We start from the raw sequence: 14,302 nt of genomic DNA on the forward strand, positions 1-14,302 counted from the left end.
GTAGCCAGGTAGAGCAGCCGGAGGGGGAGTGAGGAGGTAGCCAGGTAGAGCAGCCGGAGGGGGAGTGAGGAGGTAGCCAGGTAGAGCAGCCGGAGGGGGAGTGAGGAGGTAGCCAGGTAGAGCAGCCGGAGGGGGAGTGAGGAGGTAGCCAGGTAGAGGTACTGTAATTTGTATAAATAAATAAAGCTTTGATTGATTGATTGATTTGTATAATTATATTATAAGGGGCTGGCGTTTACCTATGCTAAGTTAGGTGAAGAGGATGCGCTTTCAATTTAAGAATCAGTTGCATTCATCCCTTGGGGGATCGCACAGCTGCGAACAATTGTGCGGTTCACAAACACGTTCCCACGCCTTCACGAACCTGGCGGAGACTGTTCTCATGAAGTTCATAACAACACATTTAAGAAGACACTTCAGATGTTCAGGAATGTCTTTGTGAGTCCACGATGGCCAGAATGGTCTTGCTTGAGATGACCCCAAAATAACGTCAAACTTTATACATTTTGAAACTTGTTTTCATAAAACAATTGTCAAATCAAGTCCAATCAAAACAAAAATAGTGTACAGCCAAGCAGTAAGTCTAGTTTATGCATAACCTTGATTTATGTAATTGTATTGGTGGTTTTCACAGTTCAAATAATTCAATTTCAGGCTATAAGTTACTCAATTAAATAAAAAGTCAGTTTAATAAACATTTACAGCAAAGAAGCGTGGGTCAGCCAGCACTCATTAGACACCTCAGTCCAGCACAGCCTTGCTGTAACGCAGCCGACACGCAGACGGAAGAGAGCACAGCCTGTCTGCAACGCAGCCGACACGCAGACGGAAGAGAGGACAGCCTGGCTGCAACGCAGCCGACACGCAGACGGAAGAGAGCACAGCCTGGCTGTAACGCAGCCGACACGCAGACGGAAGAGAGGACAGCCTGGCTGTAACGCAGCCGACACGCAGACGGAGGAGAGCACAGCCTGGCTGTAACGCAGCCGAGAGGGAGACCACAGAGAGGAGGTACAGTATAGGTATAGGTACTGCACTTGTAACGCGCTCCCCATCCAGTTGTTACACACTGTTACACATTCACACACCAATGGCGGCAGCTGCCATGCAAGGTGCTAACCTGCTCATTGGGAGCAATTTGGGGTTCAGTGTCTTTGCTCAAGGACACTTCGACAGGTAGTCAGGAGGAGCCGGGATTCGAACCGCCGACCCTACGATCACTGAACGACCCTCTCTACCAACTGAGCTACACCGCCGCCCCCAGGAGGCCCCTAGACGACCGGAGATGAGTCTTTCTGCTCCTCTGTGAAGCTCAGGCTGATTCTGCCCCAGTGGGGCTGGGGAACGTGGAACCCTTCCCTGGTCACCGGTTCCACCACCAGCTCCAGCAGACCCGGCGGGTTGAGAACCTCCAGATCCGTTAGGCGGAACAGCGGCGAGTAGGCGCGGCCGACCAGAGCCAGCCGGCCGGGGGGGACGCGGGGGTCCGGCCCCCTCAGACGCCGCCAGTGGACCCGGAAGTGGCGCACCCGCTGGGCCGGGTAGTGCCAGCGTAGGGTGGCGTTGAGACGGGGGGCGGAGTCTGAGGAGGAGCTGGCGTCCCTCGACCAGACGACGTCGTACAAGCACACGCCACTGATTGGCTGGGGGGTCACAGAGAGACTGTCCGCGTCTAGGACCTGAGGGAGACGAGAATAAAGATGGAGTGAGGGAGAGAGAGAGAGAGAAGGAAGGAGGAAGAGAGAGAGAGGGGGTAGAGAGAGAAGGAGGGAGAGAGAGAAGGAGGGAGAGAGAGAGGGGGGGTAGAGAGAGAAGGAGGGAGAGAGAGGAGGAGGGAGAGAGAGAGAAGGAAGGAGGAAGAGAGAGAGAGGGGGTAGAGAGAGAAGGAGGGAGAGAGAGAAGGAGGGAAGAAGAGAGAGAGAGGGGGTAGAGAGAGAGAAGGAGGGAGAGAGAGAGAGAAGGAAGGAGGAAGAGAGAGAGAGGGGGTAGAGAGAGAAGGAGGGAGAGAGAGAAGGAGGGAGAGAGAGAGGGGGGGTAGAGAGAGAAGGAGGGAGAGAGAGGAGGAGGGAGAGAGAGAGGGGGGGTAGAGAGAGAAGGAGGGAGAGAGAGAAGGAGGGAAGAAGAGAGAGAGAGGGGGTAGAGAGAGAAGGAGGGAGAGAGAGAGAGAGAGAAGGAGGAAGAGAGAGAGAGGGGGTAGAGAGAGAAGGAGGGAGAGAGAGAGAGAAGGAAGGAGGAAGAGAGAGAGAGGGGGTAGAGAGAGAAGGAGGGAGAGAGAGAGGAGGGAGAGAGAGAGAAGGAAGGAGGAAGAGAGGGAGAGGGGGTAGAGAGAGGAGGGAGAGAGAGGGAGAAAGGAAGAGAGAGAGAGGAGATAGAGAGAGGGAGGGAGAGAGAGAGAGGGGGTAGAGAGAGAAGGAGGGAGAGAGAGAAGGAGGGAGAGAGAGAGAGAAGGAGGGAGAGAGAGAGGGGGGGTAGAGAGAGGAGGGAGAGAGAGAAGGAGGGAGAGAGAGAAGGAGGGAGAGAGAGAGGGGGTAGAGAGAGAAGGAGGGAGAGAGAGAGAGAAGGAGGGAGAGAGAGAGAGAAGGAAGGAGGAAGAGAGAGAGAGGGGGTAGAGAGAGAAGGAGGGAGAGAGAGGGAGAAAGGAAGAGAGAGGAGATAGAGAGAGGGAGGGAGAGAGAGAAGGAGGGAGAGAGAGGGAGAAAGGAGGAGAGAGAGAGAGGGTAGAGAGAGAGAGGGGGTAGAGAGAGAGAGGGGGTAGAGAGAGAAGGAGGGAGAGAGAGGGAGAAAGGAAGAGAGAGGAGATAGAGAGAGGGAGGGAGAGAGAGAGAAGGAAGGAGGAAGAGAGGGAGAGGGGGTAGAGAGAGAAGGAGGTAGAGAGAGAGAGAAGGAGGGAGAGAGGGAGAAAGGAAGAGAGAGGAGATAGAGAGAGGGAGGGAGAGAGGAAAAACAGAGGGAGGGGGAGGAGAACAAAGAGACATTGGTTATATCATCTCACAAAACAGCTGTTTAAAATGTCCTCTACATAAACACAGCACAGATACCTGGACCCATACAGTACATAATACAGAGAGATTTCTATACCGCACGTCTATGCGTGTCTGTAGGGGACACGGTTTAGAGGGTAACGCTCACCATGATCTCCCCGATCCGGCAGACGAAGGGCGTGTCGCGCGCCCCTCCCTCCCTAAGCACGCTCACACACACCTCCCTCAGGGCGCAGCCCGTCAGCTCCAGCTGGGAACACCTGCACAGCACCACCATCAACACCACAACAGTACTCCACATACACCTGCTCAAAGGTTATTCAACAGGATATTAGAGTAGGTGTGCTGATCCAGGACCAGTTTTGCTTTTTGTATGAAACTCATGAAGAGGCCGGAACCTGACCCTAGATCAGCACTGTTACGAATAAAAAGGTAGGTTCAAGTTAGGCTTCTAACAGTACATTAGAAAGGGCGTGTTAACTAAATATTCTTCATTGCATTTGGGGCTGAGGGAGTTGGACAGGACAGATCGTGGATGTCGTAGCATGTTCTCTCTCCTATGATGCTTTTAGCCTCTCCTACTCTGAAATGTAATTTAATGTAATGTATTGCTTTATAAATGTTCTTAGCCGGTAGACAAACATACTCCAGGATCTTGCTCGATCGCCTTGTTGAGAGGGGTCAGGGAAGAATTTTTACAGCTCACTTATCTGGCCCCCGGGTGGCTACTGTTTTTATGCTTCCCTCTGGAATATGTAGAGAGTGGGTCGTATGCCCTCCTCCCTTGTTCTCTGTAAAGAGCATTGTGTTGCCTCTGGGTATGAAATGCGCTATACAAATAAAGCTTTGATTGATTTGAATTGATCGTGAACTGGTTGAAATGATGACTGGTGTGAATCTCTACCTCACGGTCCATCCATCTGGCGTCCACTGACCACAGCTCTGAGAGAACTGCTTGACCAGCTGGTGCTCCTCCTGCAGGGCCTTGGGATGGACACTGCTGGCTACACACACACACACACACACACACACACACACACACACACACACACACACACACACACACACACACACACACACACACACACACACACACACACACACACACACACACACACACACACACAAACACAGTGTTCAGTTTCATCAAAGCGAGCATCCAATAAACTTGAACTAGACTAGATGTGTGATTGAAAGAGGAAACGAGCAGGTTGGGGGGGTGAGTTAGGCTCCCGTCCCGAACCTTTAACTATCAGCTCAAATGCCTGGTGAAATGCATTGTGGGCATAAATGTATGGATGTCACAACTTTGTGATATGTACTGTATGAATGTCACAGCTACCAAGATAAAACAGAGGTACTAGTCATTAGTGAAAAAGCCAAAAGAGAGAGACCATCTTTGAATTGAATTGAAAGCTTTATTGTCATTATACCGAAGTATAACGAAATGTTGTAAGACCTCCCTCTAAAACAATACTCACAGCCACACAGCCACACACACACACACACACACACACACACACACACACACACACACACACACACACACACACACACAGAGGTTACACACATAGACCAACATAAGAGCATATATAGGAGCACACAGAAAATTGCACAGTCCCATATTTCTTCTATCAATATTCCGTTCAGTCCGAGTTATAAGTCCCATAGGGTGATGGAGTGTTTGATCAGCTCCATGACAGCGCTAGGAAATAAGCTGTTTCTCAGCCTGGAGGTGCGGGTTTTGAAGGCCCTATAACGCCTCCCAGAGGGGAGCAGGGGGAGGAGGTGGTGGGAGGGAGGGGTGGGCTGTGAAGACCCTATAACGCCTCCCGGAGGGGAGCAGGGGGAGGAGGTGGTGGGAGGGAGGGGTGGGTTTTGAAGACCCTATAACGCCTCCCAGAGGGGAGCAGGGGGAGGAGGTGGTGGGAGGGAGGGGTGGGCTGTGAAGACCCTATAACGCCTCCCGGAGGGGAGCAGGGGGAGGAGGTGGTGGGAGGGAGGGGTGGGCTGTGAAGGCCCTATAACGCCTCCCGGAGGGGAGCAGGGGGAGGAGGTGGTGGGAGGGAGGGGTGGGCTGTGAAGGCCCTATAACGCCTCCCAGAGGGGAGCAGGGGGAGGAGGTGGTGGGAGGGAGGGGTGGGCTTTGTCCTTTAGGATGCTTCCTGCTCGGCGTAGGCAGCGGGTCCTAGAGATGTCATCGAGAGTGGGCAGGGGGAGTCCCATGATGTTTTCGTCAGTCTTTATGACTCTCTGGAGGGACTTCCTGTCGGCTTCCGTGCAGTTCTCATACCATGCTGTGATGCAATAGGTCAAGGTCGTCTCAATGGAGCGCTGGTAGAACAGGTCAGCAGGTCGGCAGACAGGTGTTTTTTCTTGAGTGTCCTCAGAAAGTAGAGACGCTGTTGTGCTTTCTGAATCATGGCTGTGGTGTTCCTCCCATTTAAAGGACAATGCTCGTTTTTGACAACCTGGACCTTATTTACGACATATTATAAGTTGTTTGACTCACCGAGATCACTTTGGTGTAGTTCGGAGGCCTGTAGAAGAAATTTAAAATCCAGCGCGAGCCAGTATATCCATGTAATGGCGGTGGTCGGGGCACTGAGAATGCAGTTTCTAAAAATCTATTTTCTGCCGCGAAACGGTTGTTTTCATCAATCTGTCTTTATGAATCGCTAGTTGTGCTTACATAGAGCGTAGGCCTGTTGTGGTTTTTCACATGCCTCTGTAATATGATCTTTAGAAACGTCTTTAGACACGAAATAGCTTCCCCACTTGCTCCAGCACGCATGCGCACAGCGCGCTGGAGCAAGTGAGGAAGCTATTTCGTGTCTAAAGACGTTTCTAAAGATCATATTACAGAGGCATGTGAAATACCACAACAGGCCTACGCTCTATGTAAGCACGAAGCACGAAGCACGCCGGTGCTGAGGGACAGACCCCGTTTTCAGGCCCCGTTGTTTCAAAGCGGCCATAGAAATGGTTGAGCTCCTCGGCCAAGGAGGCGTTGGTGTTGGCGGGCGGTTCCCGGTTGCCCCTGTGATCTGCTGGATGCCCGGCCACGCCCGGGTCAGATCACATGGTTGGTGACGTGATCCTCTATTTTGTCCTTGTATGCAGATTTTGCTTCCTTTTTTTTCAAGTTGTGCCTGTCTGTACTGTACAGGTCTCTGTCACCTGATTTGAAAGCTGTGTTTCGTGTCTTCAATAGTGCCTGGACCTCCCTATTCACCCATGGTTTCTCCTTAGGGAATATCCGGATGCGTGTGTAGATGGCAATATTTTCCGCTGCGTCTTTGTGCGCCGCCATGGCAATCAGCGTACTTTAAAACACTAGCACTTCATACGAAGTACCAGGCTAGGTGTTCACCTATGTAGGTGTCATATTTGACTCAGATCTTAATTTTGAAACCAAGAATACAGCAAGACATCTTTTTTTATCATTTAAGGAGCATTGCTAAGGTGCAACCTTCTCTCTCTCGGGCTGACGCTGAAAGATTAATGAAGGCTTTTATCACTAGCAAGCTGTTACTGTAAAAGATTAATGCGCTCGTCTACCAAAAGCTATAGTATCGGTCAACTATAAATGATACAGAAAGCTGCAGTGAGCGAGTCCTCACTAAGACTAGACAGACAACACACATCGCACCAGTCTTATAATTAATTCACTGGTTACCCATTAGTTTCAGAACCGATTTTAAGATTATTTTAGTCTATAAATGACTCTGTGGTCATGCACGCATGCTTTTAAAGGTACAGTACACATTCAGTGTCTATTATGCCCCCTGGCACTGACCTCTCACTGACCTAAAGCCAGAACCAGGAGACACTGGAAAGCAGCTTTCAGTTTGTATGCTCCCAGTCTCAGTGTATGTCCCTGCAGGATAGCCTAAAGGATCTTAAGGATGTGTACCTTTAAAGGACAACGCTCGTTTTTGACAACCTGGACCTTATTTACTACATATTATAAGACGTTTGACTCACCGAGATCACTTTGGTGTAGTTCGGAGGCATGTAGAAGAAATTTAAAATCCAGCGCGAGCCAGTATATCCATGTAATGGCGGTGGTGGGGGCACCGAGAATGCAGTTTCTAAAAATCTATTTTCTGCCGCGGTTGTTTTCATCAATCTGTCTTGATGAATCGCTAGTTGTGCTTACATAGAGCATAGGCCTGTTGTGGTATTTCACATGCCTCTGTAATATGATCTTTACAAACGACTTTAGACACGAAATAGCTTCCCCACTTGCTCCAGCACGCATGCGCACAGGCCTCCGAACTACACCAAAGTGATCTCGGTGAGTCAAACGTCTTATAATATGTCGTAAATAAGGTCCAGGTTGTCAAAAACGAGCATTGTCCTTTAAAAGCATGTCTGATTTTTTTTTAAATTGGGGGCATGACCATGGAGTCCTGTGATTGGTTGATTGAAATTATCACCCTATCGCTTTCATCTTTTGAATCAACACAGATCTCCACAAGGGCAGGACCACAGTGAGCGAATAAATATGTGAGTAAGTGAGTAAACTGACCAGGCAGGTCCTGGACACCCTGATAGGTGAGTAAACTGACCAGGCAGGTCCTGGACACCCTGATAGGTGAGTAAACTGACCAGGCAGGTCCTGGACCCCCTGATAGGTGAGTAAACTGACCAGGCAGGTCCTGGACACCCTGATAGGTGAGTAAACTGACCAGGCAGGTCCTGGACACCCTGATAGGTGCAGAGGGTGGCATCGCTGGTCTTCAGCTCCAGGGAGGCGGTGACCCCCACGGAGGATTTGTAGATGAGGGACAGGAAGGTCCTGGAGGACAGGGGGACGTGGAGGGAGAAGATCCTGAGGGACAGAGAGAAGGAGGGAGAGACGGGGACAGAGAGAAGGAGGGAGAGACGCGGACAGAGAGAAGGAGGGAGAGACGGGGACAGAGAGAAGGAGGGAGAGACGGGGACAGAGAGAAGGAGGGAGAGACGGGGACAGAGAGAAGGAGGGAGAGACGGGGACAGAGAGAAGGAGGGAGAGACGGGGACAGAGAGAAGGAGGGAGAGACGCGGACAGAGAGAAGGAGGGAGAGACGGGGACAGAGAGAAGGAGGGAGAGACGCGGACAGAGAGAAGGAGGGAGAGACGCGGACAGAGAGAAGGAGGGAGAGACGGGGACAGAGAGAAGGAGGGAGAGACGCGGACAGAGAGAAGGAGGGAGAGACGGGGACAGAGAGAAGGAGGGAGAGACGGGGACAGAGAGAAGGAGGGAGAGACGGGGACAGAGAGAAGGAGGGAGAGACGGGGACAGAGAGAAGGAGGGAGAGACGGGGACAGAGAGAAGGAGGGAGAGACGGGGACAGAGAGAAGGAGGGAGAGACGGGGACAGAGAGAAGGAGGGAGAGACGCGGACAGAGAGAAGGAGGGAGAGACGGGGACAGAGAGAAGGAGGGAGAGACGGGGACAGAGAGAAGGAGGGAGAGACGGGGACAGAGAGAAGGAGGGAGAGACGGGGACAGAGAGAAGGAGGGAGAGACGGGGACAGAGAGAAGGAGGGAGAGACGGGGACAGAGAGAAGGAGGGAGAGACGGGGACAGAGAGAAGGAGGGAGAGACGGGGACAGAGAGAAGGAGGGAGAGACGGGGACAGAGAGAAGGAGGGAGAGACGGGGACAGAGAGAAGGAGGGAGAGACGCGGCACAAGGATGGAGTCAGAGACACAAATGTATGCGCACACAGTCTCGCGCCGGTTCCACTACCAGTTAGATTGGCACACACACACACGCACACACGCACACGCACACGCGCACACACACAGCACATACACACCTGCATGTGCACACACATATCCATCCAGACAGACAGACAGACAGACAGACAGACAGACAGACAGACAGACAGAGAGAGAGAGAGAGAGAGAGAGAGAGAGAGAGAGAGAGAGAGAGAGAGAGAGAGAGAGAGACAGACAGACAGACAGACAGACAGACAGACAGACAGACAGACAGACAGACAGACAGACGGTCCTACTGTACCTGGCGCTGACTTTGGAGAGGCTGGAAGGGACGAGTCCCTCTACCAGCAGGGAGCTCCCCCCGTTCCAGGCATCCTCAGGGCAGCCTCGGGTCCTCAGCCAGCCCCGCCCCTCCAGCTGCTCAGACCCGTAGAGAGGCTGCAGCTCCTGGGCGCTCAGGTTGAACCAGCTCCCCTCCACCTCCGGCTGAAAACCTCAAACAGCGGCCATTTTGGAATGCTTGATAGATTTACCTTTACCTCACATTTCTGTCTAGTTTCTCTGTGTATTAAGTTTTATCCTCAACAATGATTTGATGATGATGATTTTAAGGTGAAACCATATTATGCCCATTGTAAAAGGGATATTTATACAACGGTTAGTTCTGGTTCTAGATTCTGATTGGCAGGAAGCCGTGTTAAAATACTTTGTAACACACACCTGGGACCGCATATCATTCCATTTTCAGTATTAACGCGCCTCCCATTTGATCCAATGCATTGTAGTTGTTGTTGCTGCTTGGCAACCCTTTTGTTAGGGGAACTATTTTGCTCCGCGGAATTGAGGGAATGATGCTTCGTTTTGAATAAATGTTAATATTTTGTGTTTATTTTACACTAATAGCTGTAGTAACCGTTGTATAAAAGCAATAAACCACTCGAGGCCGGGTGTTATAATGATTTTATAACAGCTTTTATAACGCCCCCTAGCTGTTATAAAATCACTATAACACACGGCCTCTCGTGGTTTATTGATTAATTACAACCAACTACATAACATTCTAATGTTGTCGTCCATGAGCTGCAGTACCTGTCCTCTCCAGCGGAGCGTCTTCCCAAAGCCCTGGCAGAAGGAGGAGATGAAGGGGAGGGGGGAGGACTGACGGTGGACGTACAGGGAGTCCGACAGCAGAGCCCAGAACCTAGAAAACAGGATATGACATAGCAGGATGTCAATGGGGTAGTTGTAGGATGTTAATGGGGTAGTGGTAGGATGTTAATGGGGTAGTGAGTGGTAGGATGTTAATGGGGTAGTGGTAGGATGTTAATTGTCCAGGGCATGTTAATACACATTGGAAAACTAGCAGGAAGATAGATAGTTTATTTGTCATTGCATGTTCATACAACGAAACTTTGTTCGGGCATTCAGTTTTGGATCAGCTTAAAAGATTGCAGTGGCCTACACATGCACTATAAGTAAAATCCTTTTAAAAAAATCCTTAAAACGTATAAAATATAGTTTATGAATAAGAGTCCTGAAAATGTATAAAATATAACAAGCAATTATTGCACAGTCCCTTAGTGCACTTCGGCAACAATAATTACTATTAAAGGAGTAGTAAAGGGAGAATGCATGTTTACTAACACCTCAGTGAGTTTCTTGTCTTTGAAATCGAGAGTTGAAAATGTTTTTTGAATGATTTTTCACGGTGCCCACCCACATCCATTGTATGACCAAAACGGTGGTAGAGCAATTATCATACTTTCTCAAAAGTGCTAGTTTTGTCAACGTTTTGATCTGAACCATTGAATATGATCATAAGTAACCTTAAAACAGGACTAAACATGCATTTTCCCTTTACTACTCCTTTAAGAGCTATAAGAGCAACTAAACAATTATTGCAGTCCCATATCGCACTTCAGGTGGAAGCTCAGTGTGTAATCTTACCAGTGTCAGTATCTGTACTGTGAAATATATTACAATCCGTTGTGTTAGCATTGCTCCAGCCTCGTTTTGACCACTTGGGCGAAGGGGTTGCCATACACGTAAACACAGTGGACTGTGATGCATTTCACAGGACAGCATACTGAGACTGGTAAGATTACACACTGAGCTTCCTGCTAGTTTTTCTTGAGTTTTTCAACGCGTATGAACATGCCCTGCCCACTTCCATTGTAACGACATTTGAGACGAAAATCTCAATCTAGCTTAATATTTGAACGATCAATGAAATTATGGTCACTATGTTTCAGATTGATTTTAGACATATCATAAATAGGGCTAAATGTCCAAAATAGCTCACTACCCCTTTAATACCGTGAGGGTCAAAAGCTAACCATGTATTGTACAGGTGAAATTACAGTATGTTTCAACTTTTCTAAAACCGGGTGACTATGTACAATATGACGTAGTCAACTACTCTAGGTAGGAAGAGAGGAACGCTCTTAACCAGGACTTCAAGGGAGGCGCAGCATGGGGTATAAGCTCCAGGCAGATAGAATCAGGCCCCGGAGCTTTCCCTGGCTTTATATGCTGGAGGGAAGCAGCGAACTCACGTCATTGAATTCCCCGGAGATGCTACCGCCGCTAGGAGTTGTGACCTTCCAGAGGTCAGAGGTCAGACACTTATTTTGCCACGAGACGTGACGATTCGCGGTCTCTGTCCTCGTATGCCCCACAAATTGTCATGCGATTTTGTTTGCAGTGACGGGGGGAGTGTCTAGACCTGCCAGTGAGGTAGTTAAGGATGCTCCATGCCTTGTGGCTGGAGTGTGAGAAGTCGATGTAGTTAATGGCCTCCTCCCAGCGCTCTTGTCTCCTACGGACGAGTCTAGACAGCAAGTCTGTCTGACTCAGCTCCTGGCGGGGGGGGCCCGGAGGAAGACACAGTGAAGACTCTCTCCTGGGGGGGGGGGCGGAGGAAGTAGAGACTCTCTCCTGGGGGGGGGCGGAGGAAGTAGAGACTCTCTCCTGGGGGGGCCTGGAGGAAGGCTCAGTAAAGACTCTCTCCTGGGGGGGCCTGGAGGTAGGACCAGTACAGACTCTCTCCTGGGGGGGCCTGGAGGTAGGACCAGTAAAGACTCTCACACTCCGCATCCCAACACGGTTTGTAGCTATTGCCCTAGTTGTCGCGCTAGTTGCCCTAGTTGTCGCGCTAGTTGCCCTAGTTGTCACACTAGTTGCCCTAGTTGTCGCGCTAGTTGCCCTAGTTGTCGCGCTAGTTGCCCTAGTTGTCGCGCTAGTTGCCCTAGTTGTCGCGATCCCTAAGCCGAACAAGCCTGAAGGGGACCCCGTTCATCCAGGCCTGTCCGACATACCGGACACCCAACGGAACGCATGGCCTGGCGGTTTTGGATGACGAAACTGGAGGTGTGCCCAGATATATAACCCGGGTGACCACCTCACCCAGGCTCGGGGTGGGAAAAAGGAAAGCCCCTCGGCCCCGAGCCTGGGGAGGAGAGGAGAAAACAACAACTAACCCGCACGAAGAAGAAGAACTACTTTAGGCCATCTTCTAACATACTTCTGTGATTTGGACACTTGCCAAGTACAAAACTAAAATAGAAAGCTGCACGCTAAGCCAGTCTTCTAGATGTGGCAGTGTTGAGCTCACTTGTCTTGGTTCTTGCGGAACTCGGTCTTGTCGGGGTGGGTCTCGTACACCCAGCCTGGAGCAAAGATGGCCGTGGAGAGGTTGTGCTTACGAATGAGTTCCAGCGCCTGAAGAGGGGAGATGGAAGCTTTATACTAGAGTTTGCACACACATGCACAGCACAGCACACACACACCAGACTGGTCAACTCATCCCCCTCTTTCTGCATAGAACATTTGGCCAGCTTGTTGGGTGCTGCGGCTCTTGGATTGGACACTACCTGCCAACTGACTGAGACTAAATTTGAGCGGTATGTGACACTGGAATCTTGTATCTCATATCTTGCACATCTTTGTTTACACACTGTGCATGTCATTTCTGTAGCATGATTGTACAGTTTTGGTATATTTGCATTTCTTGTATATTGTATTATATATTTTATTCATACTTGTGTCTTTTTTTTATCTGGTTGGTGCTTCTTTGATGTCCTTGAATGTGGTTGTAACAGTGCAATTTCCCCCCAGGGATTAATAAAGTCCCATACCTACCTGCATACCTACCTACATACCTACCTCCCTGCCTACCTACCTACCTACCTACCTGCCTACCTACCTACCTACCTACCTACCTACCTGCCTGCCTGCCTACCTACCTACCTACCTACCTACCTACCTACCTACCTACCTGCCTACCTACCTGCCTGCCTACCTGCCTGCCTGCCTACCTACCTACCTACCTGCCTACCTACCTACCTACCTACCTACCTACCTACCTATCTACCTACCTACCTGCCTGCCTACCTGCCTGCCTGCCTACCTACCTACCTACCTACCTGCCTACCTACCTACCTACCTACCTACCTACCTACCTGACTACCTACATACCTACCTACCTGACTACCTACCTACATACCTGACTACCTACATACCTACCTACCTGACTACCTACCTACATACCTGACTACCTACATACCTACCTACCTGACTACCTACCTACATACCTGACTACCTACATACCTACCTACCCACCTACCTACCTACCTGCCTACCTAACCTACCTACCTACCTACCTACCTACCTGCCTACCTACCTGCCTACCTACCTACCAACCTACCTACCTACCTACCTACCTACCTACCTGCCTACCTGCCTACCTGCCTACCTACCTACCTGCCTACCTGACTACCTGCCTACCTACCTACCTACCTACCTACCAACCTACCTACCTACCTACCTACCTGCATACCTACCTACCTACCTGCATACCTACCTACCTACCTACCTACCTGCCTACCTGCCTACCTGCCTACCTACCTGCCTACCTGACTACCTGACTACCTGCCTACCTACCTACCTGCCTACCTACCTACCTACCTACCTACCTATCTACCTACCTACCTGCCTACCTGACTACCTACCTACCTACCTACCTACCTACCTGCCTACCTACCTACCTACCTACCTACCTGCCTACCTACCTACCTGCCTACCTACCTACCTGCCTACCTACCTACCTACCTACCTGCCTACCTACCTGCCTTACTACCTACCTACCTACCTGCCTACCTACCTACCTACCTACCTACCTGCCTACCTACCTACCTACCTACCTACCTGCCTACCTACCTACCTACCTACCTACCTGCCTACCTACCTACCTGCCTACCTACCTACCTACCTACCTACCTACCTACCTGCCTACCTGCCTACCTGCCTACCTGACTACCTGCCTACCTGCCTACCTACCTACCTACCTGCCTACCTACCTACCTACCTACCTACCTACCTACCTACCTACCTACCTGCCTACCTACCTACCTACCTGCATACCTACCTACCTACCTGCCTACCTACCTACCTACCTACCTACCTGCCTACCTACCTGCCTACCTGACTACCTGCCTACCTGACTACCTACCTACCTACATACCTACCTACCTACCTACCTACCTGACTACATACCTACCTACCTACCTACCTGCCTACCTACCTACCTACCTACCTACCTACCTACCTACCTG

General features: G+C 50.4%; 1 protein-coding gene across 1 annotated transcript in view; it reads right to left on the reverse strand.

The window, feature by feature from the left end:
• Positions 1–734: 734 nt before the first annotated feature.
• LOC311328515 (cytosolic endo-beta-N-acetylglucosaminidase-like) overlaps positions 735–14,302 on the reverse strand; it is a gene marked incomplete at its 5' end in the record, with an annotated part of 18,354 nt that continues 4,786 nt past the window's right edge. The window contains 7 exons of the mRNA XM_084462473.1: positions 735–1,679; positions 3,130–3,241; positions 3,886–3,985; positions 7,676–7,818; positions 8,992–9,176; positions 9,780–9,891; positions 12,304–12,410. Coding sequence (XP_084318599.1) covers positions 1,272–1,679; positions 3,130–3,241; positions 3,886–3,985; positions 7,676–7,818; positions 8,992–9,176; positions 9,780–9,891; positions 12,304–12,410 — 1,167 coding nt within the window. The 3' untranslated portion in view covers positions 735–1,271. The remainder of the gene's footprint in view (positions 1,680–3,129; positions 3,242–3,885; positions 3,986–7,675; positions 7,819–8,991; positions 9,177–9,779; positions 9,892–12,303; positions 12,411–14,302) is intronic.

Source organism: Borostomias antarcticus (genome assembly GCF_949987555.1).
Source record: "Borostomias antarcticus genome assembly, contig: scaffold_94, whole genome shotgun sequence".
NCBI lineage: Eukaryota > Metazoa > Chordata > Actinopteri > Stomiiformes > Stomiidae > Borostomias > Borostomias antarcticus.